This window comes from Artemia franciscana, chromosome 21, assembly GCF_032884065.1.
Source record: "Artemia franciscana chromosome 21, ASM3288406v1, whole genome shotgun sequence".
NCBI lineage: Eukaryota > Metazoa > Arthropoda > Branchiopoda > Anostraca > Artemiidae > Artemia > Artemia franciscana.
The window spans coordinates 5,624,960-5,647,897 of NC_088883.1; the positions used below are offsets into that span (position 1 = coordinate 5,624,960).

Sequence of the window (22,938 nt, forward strand, 5' to 3'; positions counted from 1 at the left end):
ATCGGTTCCTGGATCTAGGTACAATAGACTTCCGAAAAGCTTTTGATTTCATTAACCACCTGATTGCTGGCCAAAATTTGAAGATAATGGGTGCAAAAAAAAGCATGTTATCCGTGATTATGGATTTCTTATCTAATAGGAAACAGCGTGTTTATGCCCTGTTTGAGGGGGATTCTGACTCCGATTGGACAGGTATAACATGTGGAGCCCCGCAGGGCACAAAGTTGGCTGCCATTGTATTTATAGCCGTGATCAACTACCTACTAGTCGAATATGAGGATCATTACAAGTTTATAGACGATAACTCTTTTCTATTGAAATATTTAGTTGAAAACGGGATTGTTAAGAAAGAGTTCAGCAACGATTTCTTCGATGCGTTTATTGCCGAGTGCAATGTCTCTAAATTGATCATTAACACGAAAAAGTCAAAGGTCTTACGCTTTAATCCGTTGAAGCGCACTTTCAGCCAACCGTATGTTCCGTTTCCGATTGTCGACTCAATAAAGATTTTGGGAGTTACTTTTTCAAGTGATTGTTCTTTCGGCTTGCACGTTGAAAATGTTGTTAAAAACGCAAATGCATGTCTGCAGTCTTTGAGTACAATGCGTAGATTTGGCTGTGATGTCCAGTGCCTATTGCTAGCTTATCTTACATACGTCCGTCCAGTTCTGGAATATACAAGCCCACTCTGGGGGCCTGCAGCACTGCGTACTGTATACCTCATCCAAGAACTTGAGTCGGTGCAAAAGCGAGCCGTGTTCATTATTATTGGCGATCGACAACTATCTTATGGTGAAGCTCTTGTAAAACTCGACCTCCCCACGTTGGCCCAAAGATACGAGCAGATTATCCTGAGATTTGGGAAGTTTCTTCTCTCTAAACCCCAGCATCGAGACATCTTACCACCTACTGCACCGCCCAACAACCGTACGCGTCACCAAAATAAACTGGTTCCAGTAGCTTCACGCACGAACCGCCACGCAAATTCATTTGTACCTTTTTTTACGGATTTGCTAAACAAAGCCGAGTGATATTTTCTTCTTTTTTTTGTGTTAGTGTGTTATTTAGCATAGTGAAGCAACGCAAATTAGCTGTTAGCTACGATGTTGTTTAAATAAACCTATCTCTCTCTCTCTCTCTCTCTCTCTCTCTCTCTCTCTCTCTCTCTCTCTCTCTCTCTCTCTCTCTCTCTCTCTCTCTCTCTCTCTCTCTCTTGCAAAACTACCGCAAACTCACCGTTATGGAGTTATTCCGGCCCAAATATTCTTGTATTTATACATATAGAATTGGAATCATTTCCGTTTTCGTTGATTGGAAATTTGAAATCGCTAACGTTTTAAGACCGAAAATTGCTCTGTGGCTTTTAGGGACAATTTTTTGTTAGGTTAGAACAAAAAGGTGAGTTTGCGGTAGTTCTGCAAGAGAGAAAAGATGTTCAAAAAGTCAAAATGCATCTATTAGCAATAGTTTCATGACCCAAAAAAAACTGTTCCGGTAATACCAACATTGACCAGGGCTTCTCCTTTAGCAACTAAAAAAGAATAAACAGAATCCCTAGTCATTTTTCATCTTTGAGGGAGGAGTTGTCTCGCCCCTTTGGTATTTTGATGCAATTAATGTGTGCTTGGGATTAACTACAGCTGCTGAGTAAAAAAAATAATACATTTTCATTACCAGGAGGCACAGCCCTCTGTTTATGGTCTTCTAGGCATGCCACTTTAAAAGCTTTTTCTAAGCTTTTCATGATTACTTGCCACAGTCATAATGATTTTCACAACATGCTGTATGGTTTTTTGGTTCCATTTTCCATACACTACACAAAAAATAGGCAAAATATCTTTAGATTCCAGTATTTTAGGTTGGGATTTTTAATCTTATGAGGATGCATTAAAACGAAAATCTTTGAAGAGAAAAAAAAAAGAAAACTAAAGCTAAGAGCAAATTCTAAGAATCAATAGATTGATTTAAAAGGAAAATCAGAGGCTTAATCAAACAGTTCGTGGTAACGAACTGTAAGTAAGGAGCGACCCGGCTCAATAGTAACCAAAACTCTAAAAAATTGAATTTTGATATCAATAGCTACATCAAAGGAATCGCATTTTAATGCTGATTGTAAATATATAAGTTTCATCAAGTTTAGTCTTACCCATCAAAAGTTACGAGCCTGAGAAAATTTACATTATTTAAGAAAATAGGGGGAACACCCCCTAAAAGTCGCAGAATCTTAACGAAAATGACACCATCAGATTCAGCGTATCGGAGAACCCTACTGTAGAAGTTTCAATCTCCAATCTACAAAAATGTGGAATTTTGTATTTTTTGCCAGAAGACAAATCACGGGTGCGTGTTTATTTGTTTGTTTTTTTGTTTTTGTTTTTTCCCCAGGGGTCATCGATTGACCAAGTGATCCTAGAATGTCGCAAGAAGGCTCATTCTAACGGAAATGAAAAGTTCTTGTGCCCTTTTTAAGTGACCAAAAAAATTGGAGGGGATCTAGGCCCCCTCCCACGCTCATTTTTCCCCAAAGTCAACGGATCAAAATTTTGAGATAGCCATTTTGTTCAGCATAGTCGAAAACCACAATAACTATGTCTTTTGGGATGACTTACTCCCCCACAATCCCTGGGGGAGGGGCTGCAATTTACAAACTTTGACCAGTGTTTACATATAGTAATGGTTATTGGGAAGTGTACAGACGTTTTCAGGGGGGATTTTATTTTGTTTGGGGGTGGGGCTGACTTTGTTGGAGGATTTTTCCTTGGAGGAATCTGTCATGGGGGAAGAAAAATTCAATGAAAAGGGCGCAGGATTTTCTATCATTACTATAAGAAAACAATGAAAAATAAACATGAAAACGTTTTTTCAAATGAAAAGAAGGAGTAGCATTGAAACTTAAAACTTTTAGGAGATTATTACGTATATGAGGGGTTCTAAAAATGCTTTAGCATAAAGAGCGAGGTATTTAGGAGGAGATAAATACCTCGCTCTTTATGCTAAAGTATTTTTAGTAATTTCAACTATTTATTCTACGGCCTTTCTGATTCAGGGGTCATTCTTAAAGAATTGGGACAAAAATTACGATTTAGTGTAAAGAGCGAGGTATTAACGAGGGTACAAACCCCCTCGTATACATAATAAAAATATAAGATTATGAAAGTTTGTTACGTAAGTTAATCTTAAGTTACGTATATTTTTTACTAATAAAAACATTCGTTAAAAATTAAAAGTTCTAGTTGCCTTTTTAAGTAACCGAAAAACTGGAGGGCAACTAGACCTCCTTCTCCACCCCTTATTTCTCAAAATCGTCTGATCAAAACTAAGAGAAAGCCATTTAGCCAAAAAAAAGAATTAATATACAAATTTCATTTTAATAATTTATGTGCTGAGAGCCAAAACCAAACATGCATTAATTCAAAAACGTTCAGAAATTAAATAAAACAACTAATTTTTTTAGCTGAAAGTAAGGAGCGACATTAAAACTTAAAACGAACAGAAATTACTCCGTATATGAAATGGGTTGTCCCCTCCGCAATCCCTCGCTCTTTACGCTAAAGTTTGACTCTTTGCCACAATTCTACTTTTTAAAACAATTAGAAGCTTTAGCGTAAAGAGCGAGGGATTAAGAAGGGGACAACCCATTTCATATACGGAGTAATTTCTGTTCGTTTTAAGTTTTAATGTCGCTCCTTACTTTCAGCTAAAAAATTAGTTTTTTATTTAATGCCGGTCAGGATTAAAATAATAGCTCTGAGTCACGATGTCCTACTAAATATCAAAATTTATTGAAATCCGATTACCCACTCGTAAGTTATAAATACCTATTTTTTTCTAATTTTTCCTCTCCCTTTAGCCCCCCCAGATGGTCGAATCTGGGAAAAACGAATTTATCAAGTCAATTAGTGCAGCTCCCTGACACGCCTACCAATTTTCATCGTCCTAGCACGTCCAGAAGCACCAAACTCGCCAAATCGCTGAACCCCTCCCCCCAACACTCCCAAAGAGAGCGAATCCAGTACGGTTATGTCAATCACGTGTCAAGGACATTTGCTTATTCTATCCACCAAGCTTCATCCCGATTCCTCCACTTCAAGTGTTTTCCAAGATTTTCCCCTCCAACTCCCCCCAATGTCAAAAGATCTGGTCTGGATTTGAAATAAGAGCTCTGAGACATGAATTCCTTCAAAATATCAAAGTTCATTAAGATCCGATCACCTATTCGTAAGATAAAAATACCCCAGTTTTCAAGTTTTCCAAGAATTCCGGTTTCTCCCTCCAACTCCCCCAATGTCACAGGATCTGGTCGGAATTTAAATTTGGAGCTTTAAAGCACAACATCCTTCTAAATATCAAATTTCATTAAGATCTGGTCACCCTTTCGTAAGTTACAAATTCCTCAATTTTCAAAATTACCCCCCCCCCAACTCCACCAAAGAGAGCAGATCTGGTCCAGTTATGTCAGTCACGTATCTTACACAGGTGTTTCATGAAGATCCGATCACTCCTTCGTAGGTTAAAAATACGTCATTTTTTCTAATTTTTCAGAATTAACCCCCCCCCCCCAATAGAGCGGATTTGTCCCAATTATATCAATCACGTATATAAGACTTCTGCTTATTTTCCCCACCAAGTATCATCCCGATCCCACCAATCTAAGCGTTTTCCATGATTTTATGTTCCCCCACCCCAAACTCCCCCCAATGTCACCAGATCCGGTCGGGATTTAAAATAAGAGCTTTGAGACACGATATCCTTCTAAATATCAAATTTCATTGATATCCGATCACTCGTTCTTAAGTTAAAAATACCTCATTTTTTCTAATTTTTCAGAATTAACCCCCCCCCACTACCCCAAAGAGAGCGGATCCGTTCCGGTTATGTTAATCATGTATCTAGGACTTGTGCTTATTTTTCCCACCAAGTTTCATCCCGATCCCTCCACTCTAGGTATTTTCCAATACTTTATGTTTCCCCCTACCCCCCCCCCCCCCCACCAATGTCACCAGATCCGGTCGAGATTTAAAATAAGAGCTCTGAGACATGATATCCTTCTAAATATTAAATTTCATTGAGATCCAATCACCTGTTCGTGAGTTAAAAATACCTCATTTTTTCTAATTTTTCAGAATTAACCGCCCCCCCCCCCAAACTACCCCAAAGAGAGCGGATCCGTTCCAGTTATGTCAATCATGTATCTAGGACTTGTGCTTATTTTTCCCACCAAGTTTCATCCCGATCCCTCCACTCTAAGTGTTTTCCAAGATTTTAGATTTCCCCCTCCCAACTCCCCCATCCAATGTCACCAGATCCGGTCGGGATTTAAAATAACAGCTCTGAGACACGATATCCTTCCAAACATCAAATTTCATCAAGATCTGATCAGCCGTTCGTAAGTTAAAAATACTTCTATTTTTCTATTTTTCCGAATTAACGGGCCTCCCACTCCCCTCCCCCCCCCCCGATGGTCAAATCGGGAATATAACTATTTCTAATTTAATCTGGTCCGGTCCCTGATACGCCTGCCAAATTTCATCGTACTAGCTTACCTGGAAGTGCCTAAAGTAGCAAAACCAGGACCGACAGACAGACAGACCAACAGAATTTGCGATTGCTATATGTCACTTGGTTAATACCAAGTGCCATAAAAAAAAGAAAAAAGAAAAAGGAAAGAAAAGAAAAAAAAGTAAAACCTTCAAACATAAAGCTAAGAAACAACTTACAAAAACCTTTCAAATACTTATTAAAAATACGAAATAGGAATGCTTAATATTATATGGAGGACTGGAAATTCTATAGGAGGGGATCAAACCACGAAAAGGAATACTTTTGAGCCACTCTTTCAATTTTTCTTAAGATATTTTTCCTATTTTTACTTTAAAAGGAGGGGTTAGTAGCCAGAAAAATAGCATCTGAGTTGGAAATCACGAGTTGGAGTTTTCCAACACTTTTGGTAAACAACTATAAAACTTTGTCGGACTTGACATCCTTAGTGTTTTCTCTTTTTTTATTAATTAATTTCTTTTTACTTATAACCCAAACAATACAATGGCAGATACTGATGGAGTAAAAATCTATATTTACAAAATAAACACAAGAGTACAGTTCAAACTAAATTCCTCACAAGAAAGCAGTTTTTTTGCCTAAGGGGAAAGATAAAGAAGAAATTTTGAAAATTTAGAATAGCTTGTTCAGATCTTATACATAAAAGCATGCTTGGATTATACCATTTTGACTTTTTAATGTTTTTACATTATTTTTGCATATTTTACAAATGTTTTTCTAGCTTTCCTCTTTAATTTTCTGTTTTAATTCCTCTTCAATTTGCCTCTTTATTTTTTTTCTAGGCTAGATGAGAAGCCTAAATTGGGACTTTTATATTTTACATTACTCACTGTCTTAATCAAAACCATATCCGTTGATGATCCATTTCTTTGCTTTTGGCTTTATTTACAAATAATAAGCCACCGTTCAGCAAGGAATGAGTTACACCCTCCTATCAACCAATGCATAGTGCCTGGCTCTTGACTTCAGCTTCAGTGCATGGCAACTTCAACTTTCAATAATAATAATTTATTTATCACCCACAAAGTACTATGGCGGAGTAAGAATAAATAAAAAAACACAAAGAGAACAGGCTCTGAGACACGAGGTCCTTCTAAATATCAAATTTCATTAGGATACAATCACTTGTTTGTAAGTTAAAAATACCTCATTTTTTCTATTTTTTTCCGAATTAGATCCCCCCCAAAAAAAACTACCCCAAAGAGAGCAGATTCAGTCCGGTTATGTCAATCACGTATCTAGGACTTGTGCTCATTCTTCCCACCAAGTTTCATTCCGATCTTTCCACTCTAAGCGTAATAAGTAAATATGGCGGAGTAAGAATAAATAAAAAAACACAAAGAGAACAAGAGCTAAGAGCTCATATGGCACTTGTGACGAGGTCAGAAGAGCCAAGAGCTCATATGGTATGAGCTCCAGCGAAATTCTAAGGATCGATAGATTGATTTAAAAGGAAAATCAAAGGCTTAATGCCGGTCGGGATTTAAAATAAGAGCTCTGAGACACGAGGTCCTTCTAAACATCTAGGACTTGCGCTTATTCTTCCCACCAAGTTTCATCCCGATCTCTCCACTCTAAGCGTAATAAGTAAATATGGCGGAGTAAGAATCAAACAGTTCGTGGTAACGAACTGTAGTAGGGAGCGACCCGGCTCAATAGTAACCAAAACTCTAAAAAATGGAATTTTGATACTAATAGCTACATCAAAAGAATCACATTTTAATGCTGATTTTAAATATATAAGTTTCATCAAGTTTAGTCTTACCCATCAAAAGTTACGAGCCTGAGAAAATTTGCATTATTTTAGAAAATAGGTGGAAACACCCCCTAAAAGTCATAAAATCTTAAAGAAAATCCCACCATCAGATTCAGCGTATAAGAGAACCCTACTCCTATCTACAAAAATGTGGAGCTTTGTATTTTTTGCCAGACGGCAAAGCATGGATGCGTGTTTATTTGTTTGTTTGTTTTTTTCCCAGGGGTGATCGTATCGACCCAGTTGTCCTAGAATGTTGCGAAAGAACTCATTCTAACGGAAATAAAAAGTTCTAGTGCCCGTTTTAAGTGACCAAAAAATTGGAGGGCACCTAGGCCCCCTCCCATGCTAATTATTTCCCCAAAGTCAACGGATCAAAATTATGAGATAGCCATTTTATTCAGCGTAGTCAAAAAACCTTATAACTATGTCTTTGGGGACGACTTACTCCCCCACAGTCCCCGTGGGAGGGGCTACAAGTTACAAACTTCAACCAGTGCTTACATATAGTAATGGTTATTGGGAAGTATACAGGCGTTTTCAGGAGGATTTTTTGGTTGGGGGTTGGGTTGAGAAGAGGGGGATATGCTGGGGGAACTTTCCATCGAGGAATTTGTCATGGTATGTAATAAAAACATGAGAATACAAAAGTTCTTTACGTAAGCTAATTTATAAGTTACATATATCTTTTACTAATAAAAAGATTCGTAAAAAATTAAAAGTTCTAGTTACCTTTTTAATTAACCGAAAATCGGAGGGCAACTAGGCTTCCTACCCCGCTCTTTTTTTCTCAAAATCATTCGATCAAAATTATGGAAAGCCATTTAGCCAAAAAAAAAATTAATATGCAAATTTCGCTCTAAATATTCTTCTGCGGAGAGCCAAAATCAAAACATGCATTGATTAAAAAACGTTCAGAAATTAAATAAACAATTTTTTTTTTTTAACTGAAAGTGAGGAGTGACATTAAAACTTAAAACGAACAGAAATTACTTCGAATATGAAAGGGGCTGCTTTCTCATCAACGCCCCCCTCTTTACGCTAAAGTTTTTTACTGTTTTAAAAAGAGAGAGTTGAGAGAAAGAGTCAAACTTTAGCGTAAAGAGCGGGGCGTTGATGAGGAAGCAGCCCCTTTCATATACGAAGTAATTTCTGTTCGTTTTAAGTTTTAATGTCGCTCCTTACTTTCAGTTAAAAAAACTTGTTTTTTTTATTTAATAAATAAAGAAACACAAAGAGAACAAGAGCTAAGAGCTCATATTGCACGTGTGACGAGGTCAGAAGAGCCAGGAGCTCATATGGTATGAGCTCAAGCGAAACTATAAGAATCGATAGATTGATATAAAAGGAAAATCAAAGGCTTATTGCCAGTCGGTATTTAAAATAAGAGCTCTGAGACACGAGGTCCTTCTAAATATCGAAATTCATTAAGATCCGATCACCCACTCGTAAGTTAAAAATACCTCATTGTATCTAATTTTTTCCTCTCCTTTCAGCCCCCCACATGGTCGAATCGGGGAAAACAATTTTATCAAGTCAATTTGTGCAGGTCCCTGATACGCTTACCAATTTTCATCTTCCTAGCACGTTCACAAGCACCAAACTCGCTAAAGCACTGTACCCCCAACTCCCCCGAAGAGACTGGATTTAGTCCAGTTACGTCAATCACGTATCTAAGACATTTGCTTATTCTACCCACCAAGTTTCATCCCAATCTCTCCACTCTAAGCGTTTTCCAAGATTTCCGATTTCCCCCTCCAACTCCACCCAATGTCACCAGATCTGGTCGGGATTTAAAATAAGAGCTCAGAGACATGAGTTTCTTCTAAATATCAAATGTCATTAAGATCCAGTCACCAGTTCGTAAGTTAAAAATACCTAAATTTTTCTAATTTTTTCACTTTAACACCCCCCCCCAACTTCCCCGAAGAGAGCGGATTCAGTCCGATTGTGTCAATCGTGTATCTAGGAGTATCTAATCTTATTCTTCCCACCAAGTTTCATCCCTATCTCTCCACTCTAAGCGTTTTCCAAGATTTCCTGTTTCCCCCTCTAACTGCCCCTAATATCACCTGATACGGTTAGGATTTAAAATAAGAGCTGTGAGACACGAGGTCCTCCTAAATAATAAGTTTCATTAAGATCCGATATCCCACTCGGAATAAAAAAAAACTCATTTTTTCAATAATTCCTCTCCCTACAGCCCCCCAGATGGTCGAATTGGGGAAACGACTGTTATCGAGACAATTTGTCCAGGTCCCTGAAACGCCTAACAATTTTCATCGTTCTAGCACGTCCAGAAGCACTGAACTTGCCAAAGCACTGGATATCCCCCAAACTCGCCCAGAGAGAGAGTGGATCCGGTCCAGCTATGTCAATCACGTATCTAGAAATTGTGCTTATTCTTCCCATCAACTTTCATCCCGATCTCTCCACTCTAAGCGTTTGCCAAGATTTCTGTTTTCCAAGATTTGTTTCCCCCCTCTAACCCTCTATGTCCCCAGATCCAATTTGAATCGAAAATGGAGCATTTGAGGAATAAGATCTTTCTATATAACAAGTTTCATAAAGATCTGATCACCCACTCGTAAGATAAAGATACCTCAATTTTCATGTTTTCCAAGATTTCCGGTTTTCCCCTCCACTCCCCCCAATGTCACTGGATATGGTCGGGATTTAAAATAAGAGCCCTGAAGCACAAGGTCCTTCTAAATATCAAATATCAGCAAGATTTGATCACCCATTTGTAAATTATAAATATCTCATTTTTTTATTTTTCCAAATCAACCCCCCTCCCAACTCCCCCAAAGAGAGCAAACCCATCCTGGTTATGTCAGTTGCGTCTCTAAGACTTGTGTTTATTCTTCCCACCAAGTATCATCACAATCTCTCCAATCTAAGTGTTTTCCAAGATTTCTGGTTTCCTCCTCCAACTCCCCCAATGCCACCAGGTCCAGTCAGGATTTAAAATAAGAGCTCTGGGACACAAGGTCCTTCTAAATATCAAATTTCATTAGGATGCAATCATCCGTTTAAAAGTTAAAAATACCTCTTTTTTCTAATTTTTCTGAATTTCCAAATTAGATCCCTCCTAACTCCCCCAAAGAGAGCAGATTCGGTCCGATTATGTCAATCACTTATCTAGGACTTGTGCTTATTCTTCCCACCAAGTTTCATCCCGATCTCTCCACTCTAAGCATTTTCCAAGAGTTCCAGCTCCCCCCCCCCCCCCAACTCCCCCAAATGACACTGGATCCGGTCGGGATTTAAAATAAGGGATCTGAGTTACGATATCCTTTTAAATATCAAATTTCATTAAGATCTGATCATTCTTTCGTAAGTTAAAAATACCTCATTTGTTTCTAATTTTTCAGAATTAACTCTTCCCCCTCCAACTCCCCCAAAGAGGGTGGATTCGTTCCGGTTATGTCAATCACGTATCTAGGACTTGTGCTTATTTTTCCCACCAAGTTTCATCCCAATCCCTCTACTCTAAGCATTTTCTAAGATTTCGGGTTTCCCTCCTCCAACACCCCCAGTGTCACCAGATCCAGTCGGGATTTAAAATGAGAGCTCTGAGTCACGATATACTTCTAAATAACAAATTTTATTAAGATCCAATCACCTGTTCGTAAGTTAAAAACACCTCATTTTTTCAAATTTTTCCAAATTGAATGTCCCCCCAATTGCCCCCCCCCCCCAGATGGTCGAATCGGAGAAACGACTATTTATAATTTAATCTGGTCTGGTCCCTGATGTGCCTGCCAAATTTCATCGTCCTAACTTATCAGGAAGTGCCCAAACTAGCAAAACCAGGATAGACTGACAAAATTCGCAATTGCTATATGTCACTTGGTAAATACCAAGTGCCATAAAAACAAATATACACACAAAATCAATTAAAGGAACGGATAAGACGGTGGTGAGGGGATACGCGCGCATAAGCTATACTGGAGTTTTTTTTTGTGCAGGATCTCCAACTTGAGGGAAGGCTAGAGATTCTTTTTATTGAAATAGATAGTAATTGTGATAAAATATAGTTGTTGCTCTAGTATATAAAACACTGTTATATAATGAGGATTTTTCTTATTGGGAAAATGCATACTTTAATAGAAAATTATAATAATGAGCATACATATAAAATGCTGAAGGGAGATTTCAATATTGCCTCCTTGACAGTTCAAATTGTCTAGATTTTCTTAATTTAATGATTTCTTCTTCTCTATATCTACAGATAACTATCTTTATACAAGTTATTGGAAAATCTGTAATGCTAATTGATGATATATTTGTGGATGGAAAGCTACTTGGGTGTTTGTTTGCTGATGTTTTAATTACAGATGGATTGAATTATTTTTTCTCACGAGTAAATTAAATAATATCTGCAAAATGATAACTAAAAATGATTATTTAAATAAAAAATTCATCCATGATTTAAGAGAAGATAATTTAAAAAATTGAGATAGAAATGGGCAATGTAGATTTTTCCCTGGTATTTGAAAAAGATGACCCATCCAGCTGTGTATTATATTTTTATTGGAACACTTAAAGACTTTTCCTCTTAGAAGATCTAAAAGGGCTAGGTCAAAATTCCCTAGAAAACCGTGGATTACTCAGGCTATTCTAAATTCTATAAACAGGAAAAAACGAGCTTTATGGGTCAAAAGGTTAAATCAGAGGTCATCACTAAACTACAAACTGAAAGAGGAATTTTGACCATCCTAAACAATATAGCAAACTATTTATGTAAATGTTTCTGTAGTGAGGGTGTAAAACTATGTGAAGATGCTAAAAAAAAAATAATGAAATAATAATAAAATAAAATATATTTTATTATTATAATAATTTATAATTATTATATTTATAAATTAATAATAATTTTTATTAAAAAAATGATTTATAATAAAAATAATAATAATAATATAATAAAAATAATAATAATAATATAATAAAAATAATAAGAATAATATAATAAAAATAATTTATATAAATAATAATTTATAATAAAAAATAAAAATAAATAAACAGGTTCCTACAATAGTTCAATATAAATAGTACATAGGATTTCCCATGCACATAATAGTACATGGGATTTCCCAGAAGATTGTCAAATTGGTTCACTAAGTTATAGCACTTATTCTGTGTTATTTGATTAATAAATCAATAGAAAAAGTAATTTTCCCAGAAGCTTTGAAGGCCACTAAAATAACAGCATTACATAAAGGAGGTAAAAGAGATGATCCTTCAAATAAAAGACCTATTTATATTCTCCCTTTTTTCTAAAATATATGAAAAGGTAACTGGATCCAGGCTAAATGATTACACTGAAATAAAAATTCTTGTAAACACCCAATTTGGTTTCAAGAAAAGAGTATCAGCCAAAAGAGTTCCTTTACAATTGGGAAGCTGCAGAGTCCTCCACAAGAGTCTAGATCAACAGCCACAACCCAAACCAAACAAATTTTTTTCATCACTGGAGCAGCACAAGGATAGAAAATCCTTATATTGCTCCAATCTGTGATTTATGGTTATTTAAGGTAAAATGGCTACAGTCAAACTTGAGGATTGGGTAAATGTTGTATGCAAATTGGGTGACTCCAGCTGCCTTATTCCTAAAATTAAAGAAAACCTTTTATGCAATTGACCAAACAAAATTATTGCTTGAGTTGGATAAAATTAATGTGAGTAGAAAGAGCTTTTTATGGCTAAATCTTACTTGAGCAGCTAGCAAAATTGTGGTGAATCAGTGTTCAGCTTCTCTAGCTAATGTGATAACCTGCAGAGTACCCCAAGGGTTTATACTAAGTCTGATTTTATTTTTGAATTTTATTGAGTGAATTAAGTATTATTTGTTAGAGACTGGTATGATCCCTTTTGCAAATAATACTCTGATACCTATTGATATGCCATCAGTTATTTTGCTTTTTGGTTAAATGAGAAAGGCATTGGTTGAGTTCATTGAGTGTACAGATTTTAATCTTTTTACATTAAACCATACCAAACTATTAGTAAATGGTAATCGAATAAAAATAGTATTGGAAACAAAGTATTTGGGTTTTATGATTGATGCAAATTTACCATGGAAAACACATTTTGATATTATAGCTTAAAAATTGTCAAGATTTCTGGATGTGCTTTGATGAGTTAAAAACTTAGCTTTAAAGAGATTTCTTACACTACTTTAGTTTGCTAATTTTTACCTGTATATTTCCTATGATTGCTCTATATGGGCAAGTAATTTTGTGGCATGTTACAAAAAAAAAATTCAAAATAAAGCTGTTAGACTTTTGTCACTTAAAATATTCATTGCTCAAAATATTGAAGAATGTTACATTAAGAATCAACTTATTGATATTTCAAAAGTCAAAGATTATCAAAATAGTATTTTCATATACATATATCTCAATAATTTACTTCTCTCTTCTTTCCAAAAATGTTTTTTTATTAATAGTGATCTCTAAAGTCATGATACATAAGGATATTTGAATCTAGTACATCAATTTAGAAATATGACTAGAGCTTCTTTTGTAAGAAGATATTTTGCTCCCTGTGTATAGGATATGATACCAGCTGTGATACAAAATGCATGCCATCTGGTAAGTTTCAAGACCATAGCCAAGAGATTTTTCCTAGTAAAAGAATAGAATTTATGTAGGCTATGTGTTTTATATAAGTAGGGCGGTTGTTGTGTATAGTGGATTACCATATAGAATAATATAAAACAGTATTTTTTAGAATATCTAGAACAGAAGACTCCCACCTGCTGCCAACAAGCTGTTAGGGGTTTTCTTACAGGTACAGCAAAAATATTCTGTATTTTGTCAATAAATTATCTATCTTCTTTTTTCATTTTATATCTTCTTAAATATTTTTTTTTTATCTAATACTCTGTCTTACTGAAGTCTTTCTAGATGGTTTTTTGACTAAATAAATAAAACTCATTAAATACTATATACATAATTCAGTGTACCCTTAACAGAATAAAAGAGCTCAAAACAGTCCATGGTAACCAAAAGCTTTAAAATATACTTTAAAAAAAACTGGTAAGGTAGAAAAACTGTAATTTGTAGCTGATTCAGGACTTAATGGAAAAACATTTTTATGAAAGAAAATTTGCGGAAATTTTCAAACATGTCACATGAACAGGTTTATGAAAATTTACCTTCCTATTCCTTATTTAGGCTAAATTTATTTTTGCTTCTTAATAATTCAGCTCACAGGGCTAATTATGAGAAAGAAAAAAGGTAAATATTTTGCTGTTATTGATTTATGAATAAAAAAATATACCACAGAAATGCTTTTTTAAGCTCTTTATAAATATAATTATTGCTTCTCTTGCAAATCCAAATTTAAACCTTTTTTGAACCCTTGAGAATAACCCAAAAAATTTCTAGTTTTGAGTAGGCTATAAAACAGGCTTAAACCATGGATTTAAAACCCACTATTTGATTATAATTTCATTTTTGAAAGTAATATAATCCACAAGCATTGATTTGTCACAATTAAGTAGGATAAAATATTTAAAACAATTTCTCTATTTTTTCTGTCCTCTCTTCTCATTAGCTTTGAAATTTTTCAATATATTGGTGAAACAGAAGTTTTGGTAAAATTCTAGTTAATTGACTTCATTCTATCTTGGAAAAAGTTTAGGTTAGGAAAATGAAACTTTCAGGGATGGGTCTACAGGCTAAAGTATGTCTGGGAAGGTATTTTGAAGTACCTACCTCCACTTCTTCTCCCTTTAGAGGGCCCTGACCTTTGATGACTTTTGAAAATTTGTGTGTTATAAAAGTGAAACCTTGCAAAATAGATCTTCTACTTAATTGAAGTACAACAAAATTGTTTTCAGCTTCACAACTTTCCTCAATCCCAATTTATAAGGTTTTAAAGATATGCAAATACATTTCCTAAGTTTTGAAAAACAAACTTTGATATGGCTCAAAATTCTACTCAAATAATAGAAATTTTCGCATTTTCAGAACTAAAGGCAAAGAAAAGGCAACTAATAACTGAAAATTGAGGTAAAATGTTGTTTTGTCAAAATTTCAATAGGTATAGACCTATCATGTAGGCAAATTTCAGGGCCCTCTAGAGGGAGGAGTGGAGATGGGTATTTTAAAATACCTTCCTGGGACATACTTTAGCCTGTAGAACCATCCCTGAAAGTTTCATTTTTCTAATCTAAACCATTTCTGAGATAGCAAGAAGTCAATTAACTAGAATTTTACCAAAGTTTTTAAGCAGTTGAACAGAAGAAGAACAAAACATGGTGGACCTGTTTTGAATTTTTAACTTATCTTGACAAACCAAATTTTATGAATAGGGTAAGACAACCAGTAATGGGACACTTTTATCACTCTGCCTATTCCAGGACAGAATCTTTGATTGGATTACAACATGTCCAATACTGGGACAAAAGACTTTAAACTTGGACACCCAATCTATACATTTTTCTGGGTTGCTTCCAAAAAAACCTGTTGTCTTTTGTCCCAGTAGGCCTATTGGATATGTTCCTAATAAAACTTTTACAAATGGTTTTATAGCAAAATTGCAAGTTTGAAAGAAATTTTACAACCTATTTGTATATCTGAAAAAATATATAGTGAATCTAGGCCCATACCCCCTAGCCTTATCTGAAATAGCCTACATCAGAGTTTAGTCTGAGCTAACTCAGCAGATCACTCAGGAAAAGATATATTTCGGATTCAATAAAAATAATAAAACTTACGAGTGCAGAAGAACTCATTGTAAATGCAAAAATCTTGTTGGAGGAACATCCATTGAACAGCCTTCAGTTTGTATTTTTTGAATTTTTTCTTTCCCTTTCTTCCAGAAATGTAAATAATATTTAAAATATGAAAACACGGCTTATCAAGCAGGGTCACCACCACAATCGGTTCCAAATGTGCTGCAATTGCTAAAAATTGCGTGCTGTACAGCGATATTCGGCGCTATAGTCAAAAACTCGATAGTGCCAAAATAGTACTAATTAGAGAACTTCCGTGCTATTTTAGCAGCCCTGACCACCACTTGCTACAATGTTATACATAATAAAATAGTGCTAAAACAGCACTTTCGTGCTACAAGTGGCAACCTTGTTACCAGGTACCCCACTCTTCGTTGATAAGAACCTGAAAATCCACGCTTATTTACAACCTAAGAATACAAAATTGAGCAGAAAAGATTTTAACTATAGCCAATTAAAAAGCTTAAAGACAGAGATAGATCTAAATGGATAAAAACAACAAGGCCACAGGTGCTGACAGTGGGATAAACGAGTCTTCAAATATCTTTTTCTTCTTCTTAAAATGCCAAGCCTTCTGGAGTCCGTATCGGTCTCCTTTTGGCTTCATGATGGTTTTCAATCTGCACATGATGATGGGTCAGGAATAAGTCCTGCAACTATCTTTGTGATCTACTTGCAGATATCATTTTACCTTAAATCGCAGCTTGGAGCGATATAAAGATTATCCATCCTTGTGATGCTCCATGAGAAAAAAAAGAATTCGTTTGGTGTAGATTGTGGCTGTTAGATTAGACTCTTGTGGAGGACTCTGCAGCCTCCCAATTGTAAAGGAACTCCTGGCAGAGCCATTCCCTATCAAGGTGGGATTTGAACATGTTAATTGAAGTAGCAGAAACTGTTTCTTCAGAGAGCTGGTTCCACATATTGATGATTCTTTGGCTGAAGAAGTGGCTTCTATGTCTACTCGTGGAACGCTGCATGGAGAGCTTCAAAGAATGTCCTCTAGTACCAGAATGCAAGGGCTGTGCCAAGAGACCGGGTGGGGTATTTTTAGAGAGGATTTTTTTGGTTAAAATAATGTCACCCCTTTTCCGTCGGTATGTCAGCGTCGGCAGCTTCAAACGACGTAGTCTTTCTTCGTATGGAAATTTATTCATGTTGGTAACCATCTTAGTGGCACGACGCTGGACATCCTCAAGCAACTTCCTATCCTTTTTGAAGAAAGGGGCTGCCAATGACATTCCAACCTCCAGGCGTGGACGTACAAGCGCCTTATATAACTTCATAAGAACTCTAGGGTGTCGGCTGGAGATGGTTCTTTTTATGATACCGAGGGTTTTATTTGCAGAAGATGAAACAGACTTAGCATGGCTGCTAAACTTTAATTGGTGATCTACAATAACCCCAAGATCTCTTTCATCGGAAACAGCAGAAAGGAAGTTGTCTTGAAGGAAATACTTATGATGCTTGTTATTTTTGCCAAAATGAATTACATGGCATTTGTCAACATTGAAAGTCAGAAGCCACATGTTAGCCCATCTTTCTAGACTATCAAGATCTGTTTGAATTGATTGCTGGTCAGAGGGAGTAGCCGCTTTTCCAACTAGTTTTGAGTCATCAGCGTAAAGGGTAGGCTGGTAGGCTTGAGAGCAGCAACATATTGATGTCAGGTTGGATGTATGCCTCCCTGAACATTCTTTCAATGTTGCTTACTTCCTTCTGAATGCGTTAAGATTCAAAAATCAGGTGGTTCAAGGATTCTGGAATAGAGTTGTAAAATTGCAATATGAATCAGCTCGTTTACGCCAAGAAAACTCCTTTTTTCTCAGGATCAAAAAGTTGCTTTTAATTCTGTAATAAAGAATATTATCCACCGTTGATGGATAAAAAGCTAAAATAGGCGTTTTTGTTTTGGAGGGAACTCTTTTTCTGAGTATGTGTCTGAAGGTCTAGGCTTTCAAATTGGGGTTGATTGAATTATACAAGGAGCTACCTGCTAGCTGGTTTGCAATCTCATTATATTTAATGCTTGGTGGCTGGGGATATGCTGGAACTTGACTTCAATAAGACCATTTTGAAGACTGATAAAATAAAAAGCTAGAGATAAAATATATGATTTTTGAAAAACGGGAAGTACCTATGGATTTTAAGAAAATTTTTATCAAGCCGCTTAATATGTTAGCTGATGATAATGAGCCATTATAGAGCCTTAGGTTGCTTTCAGTAGGAATCACTTTGCCTAGTGATATTTATCACACGAAGATAACCTGTAAATGCAGTTTTAAGACAAGAAAAGTGGGGTTTCAAGAAAGTTACAACATCTGTCAACGTTAACTCTTTGATTAAAAATTGAAGATTTTTTGAATAATCAGACTTATTTAGTCCTTTATTTTTATAAGTTACGAACAAGCCTTTGATTCAGCCAATACAAGAGCTTTAGCAAAGGTCCTATTCTCGTGAGCAAAAACATTGCGTATGGGGATGCGAAAAAGCCTCAAATATTTTCAGCCAACTGGCAAGAAAATGTGAGTCGATCACATAATGCAGCAAGCCGGCAATTTTACTGGCTCATTTTTTTATTAGGTAGACGACATAAAATGAATAAGGATTTCAGTCCTACTCTTCAAAAATAATTTGAAGTATTTTTTATAGCAATTTTACCCAAATCAGTTAGTAAAAATGACCATTCACATTGAAAGGAGCGTGCTTAGCTGTTTTGGGCTCGATGCTGTGGTGAATGATTAGTAGTAGTAACAGTAGAAGATACATTGACGAGGTAAAAAATAAAATCGCCAAGGCCCAGGGATTATTCACCGTTGCAACAACTTCGGAAGATAAATCTGCGAACAAGTTGATAAAAAAATTAAAATTCTTTATGCACACGCAGACAATTGTAGCCAAAGCACTCCAAACCCTTGGCATTATACAAATAACAATCACTAGTAGCTCACCAATGGTGATGACTAAATTGTATAAGGCGTCGGTCGGGCCTAATTTTGAGTTTGGCATGTGTGTTGTTAGCCCCTTCAACAAAGGTGACCAGCAGAAGTTAAAATCAGTTCAGAGACGCGCTACGAAAGCAATTGGCAGATGCAAATACTTATACTACTTATCCCGTATGAAGAAACTAAAACTCCCCACTCTTGTCTACAGACGTCAAAGGTTTGATATTATTATGACACATAATCTCCTGAATTCTAACTCTCCATTAAATAAGCCATTTCTGCTTAACCAATCTGCCAGAACTAACGTACATAGTCGGAAACTATATCAAAAATGAGCTGCCACTAAACTACGCAATATCTTCTTCACTAACAGAATATTAAGTTTGTAGAATTCGCTCACCCAAGAAGCGGTCACTGCCCCCCAGTACTGCTTCCTTTAAGATAGCCGTTGACGGAGAATGGTTTTTGAAGCCATAACGAACTGAGTGGGATGCCATTGAGACATTTAACCATCGGCATAAACAACAATTCTATAGGATTTAATCCTTATTTCACTGGACAATGTGATATAAGGTAACAAGAGTTAGGGTATTGGAAGCTCATCATTTTGAAACGTGGTCACTTTTAAAGACAGAAGAGACTTTATCTAGTGTCTTCCAAAAGATTTGGCTACGGATTGGTTTGAACTTTTTATATCAAACATTAAGATGTGCCAAAAATTGACTTCTATTTTCTATATCACTTTTAGGGCTTTAATGAAAGAAAGGGCGAGGATATGAATTTTTTTAACAGGTGAATGTCTGCCAAAATTGTTAGTTTTTGCCACCCATCTGGGGCTAAACGAAAGACAGGTGTCTTCGATTAGGGGGGAGTGGGAAGAGGTTGTAAGGAAGGATTTAAGGAAAAATCAAACTTATGGGACGGAGTAAAGTGAAGCTTTGTATAAATCAGAATGAAGAAAAGGTTATTCAGCTGTGTTCACTTCAGGTTGCTTCAGTTGAGTTGTTTAGTACAAGCAGCATTGGTTTAAAAAACAAGCAAGTGAAGATCCGACATAGTGACACCTGTTCCCGTCCATAGTCTATCAGACTCTAAAAAAGAAACGCAAGAATTCTTTCCCTGTTTGCTGGGAATAAAAAAAAAACGCTCAAAAACACAATATGTTAACGTTATGTAATATATGGTTATTCAGAAAATCAAATTAAAGGTGACTGGGTTTTAGTATTTGTTTTAGATCACAGTTATTTGGATCCATTCCAGAAAGTGTTTTTCTTTTTTCAAGTAGGCTAGCTGAATGAGCCTTGAAACTTTTAGGGATGGATCTACAGACTAAAATAGACCTAGGCTATGTCATGGGAAGTTATTTTGAAGTAATTATCATCACTCCTTCTTGATCTAGTGGCTACTGACCTTTGATGACATTCAAATAGGCTATCTTTTGTTATAAAAGTGAAACCTAACAAAATAGATTTTCTGTGTAAATGACACAGTCTAGGCTACAAGAAAAGTGTTTTTAGTTTCACAACTTTGCTCCATGAAGGCTATTGAAAGATGAAAACTGAAATATCTTAATAATAGCACCATTAAATTTCTCAATCAATATTCTTTCCAAATATAGCCCTAATGATTACCATGCTAGGCTACTGTGACAAAAGATGTCCAGGCTAGACATCAAACTTGGCTAAGGTAAGGTAAACTTCAAGAAGGAAAAGAAAGTAAAAAATAATTTATAGATTATGACATGACAGCCTACAACAAGACCTGTCAAAGGTAAAATGGGTGAGTATGGTTGACAGTGGTAACATAGAAAAAATCTGGGTGGCATTTAAGACAGTAGTCCTAGCTGCAAAAAATAAATATATCCAGGCATACTGGCCACCCCTGCTACAAAAACACTCCTCTTCCTACCCAAGAAGTCAAAAGAAGTCTAGAGGGAAGAAGAATAGACCAAGTATGTAAAGTGCAGATGTGATAAGCACTATGACATGTTCAAGAAATCCAGAAACAGACTAAGAAATTTGACTCAGAAGATAGTAAAAAACCACTAGGAGGCAATTGCAGCTGATACAAAGCAGAATTCAAAGGGGCTCTGGTACCATGTCTCAGCAGCAAATTCCTCTAGATATAATATCCCAGGCCAAAGGACAAAGCCAGTAATTATTGCCCTATAAGTCTTACTTCTGTTGCATGCAAGGTCCTTGAGAGCATCACAAATGGTGCACTGTTCTCTCACCTTGAAAGAAAATAGTCACAAAAAGTCAGCATGGTTTCCATAGAGGTTGCTCAATCAACAAAAAATTCATTGAATCATATGACTTTGTGACCAGAATCTTGGATGATGGCCTTCCAGTGGATGTCATATTGCTTGATCAAGCAAAAGTCTTTGATAAATTACTGCATCAACTTCTTTTCCAAAAACTAGAAACATACAGGGTGCATAGGGACATGGCTGTATAGATTGATGCCTTTCTTACTGGAAGAACTCAGAGAGCAGTAGTTTATGACACCACAGGTAAAACTATTTATTCTGGGGAAATTCCTGTCATTACTGGAGTTCTAAAGGATATAATCCTGGGGCCCACATTGTTCAGCATGTACATTACTCACTTAAAAAATCCACTGACACTATATACTGACAATTGCAAACTCTTAAGAGAGGCCCAAATTAACCCATATCACTACCTAGATGGTCATCTGAGTAGGTTTTGCAGTCCAAGGTTTCAAAATGCAAAGTCCTGCATCTTGGACATGACAACCCTATGCAACCTTACTATATTGGTGATGACCTACTTGAAGCTGTAAATGAAGATGAATAACTCAAATTCCACTGCCACACATGGGTCAAGTTGCTAAAGCAAACCAAGCCCTAGGGCTCATAAAATGAAGGTATACCACCAGGGAGCCATGTCTTGTCAAGAAGCTGTACAAAGCCATTGTATGTCCACACCTGGAATTTGGAATGGCCCTAGCATCTCCCCGTTATAAAAGGGACATTAAAGCACTCAAAAGTGTCCAAAGGTGAACTACAAAGCTCATAAAACCTTTGTGAGACAAGTTGCATGAGGAATACCTTCTGTCTCTCAAACTCCCCACCCTAGTCTAGCAAAGGAAAAGAGGAGTTGCAATTGGTACTCACAGACTGCTAGAAAATAACCTCCCAAGTCAAGTTTTCTTGTCATCCCTTGCAAGTACAACAAGAGGTTGCACATATTCATATTTGTATTTGTTTATTTAAATAGCTATCATAGCACTCAAAAATGAATACTAAATTTTGCTACTTCTACAATCACAAAATTACAATTAACACTTGTTAAATGCTCTTGCAAAATATGGTACAAAGGAGTTTGCAAATCTGTTCATACTGCACTTGACTAGTTCTACTTTGTTGTAATGCCTAGTATGTTTGCTGATTAATGTGGATGGTGGAAGTATAGATTGGTGCTTGTTAATAGTGATTTCCTAAATTTCATATTCCACATAACTCAAATTCCACCGCCACACATGGATCAAGTTGCTAAAGCAAACTAAGCCCTAGGGCTCATAAAATGAAGGTTTACCACCAGGGAGCCATCTGTGATCAAGAAGCTGTTGTATGTCCACACCTGGAATTTGGAATGGCCCTAGCATCTCCCCATTATAAAAGTGATATTAAAGGACTCAAAAGTGTCCAAAGGTGAACTACAAAGCTCATAAAAGCTTTGTGAGACAAGTTGCATGAGGAATACCTTCTGTCTCTCAAACTCCCCACCCTAGTCTAGCAAAGGAAGAGAGGAGATGCAATTGGTACTCACAGACTGCTAGAAAATAACCTCCCAAGTCAAGTTTTCTTGTCATCCCTTGCAAGTACAACAAGAGGTTGCACATATTCATATTTGTATTTATTTATTTAAATAGCTATCATAGCTCTCAAAAATGAACTCTAAATTTTGCTA

The 22,938-nt window shown here is 36.2% G+C and overlaps 2 protein-coding genes across 2 annotated transcripts in view; one reads left to right on the plus strand and one right to left on the minus strand.

Annotated features, from left to right (window-relative positions):
- LOC136041024 (rho guanine nucleotide exchange factor 3-like) overlaps nt 1–16,176 on the minus strand; it is a gene marked incomplete in the record, with an annotated part of 42,331 nt that extends 26,155 nt beyond the window's left edge. The window contains 1 exon segment of the mRNA XM_065725540.1: nt 16,044–16,176. Coding sequence (XP_065581612.1) covers nt 16,044–16,061 — 18 coding nt within the window.
- Nucleotides 16,177–20,074: 3,898 nt separating this feature from the next.
- Nucleotides 20,075–22,938, plus strand: part of LOC136041017 (mitochondrial glutathione transporter SLC25A40-like) — a 32,104-nt gene continuing 29,240 nt past the window's right edge. The window contains exon 1 of the mRNA XM_065725524.1: nt 20,075–20,213. Within this exon, the coding sequence (XP_065581596.1) occupies nt 20,187–20,213 (27 nt within the window). The 5' untranslated portion in view covers nt 20,075–20,186. The remainder of the gene's footprint in view (nt 20,214–22,938) is intronic.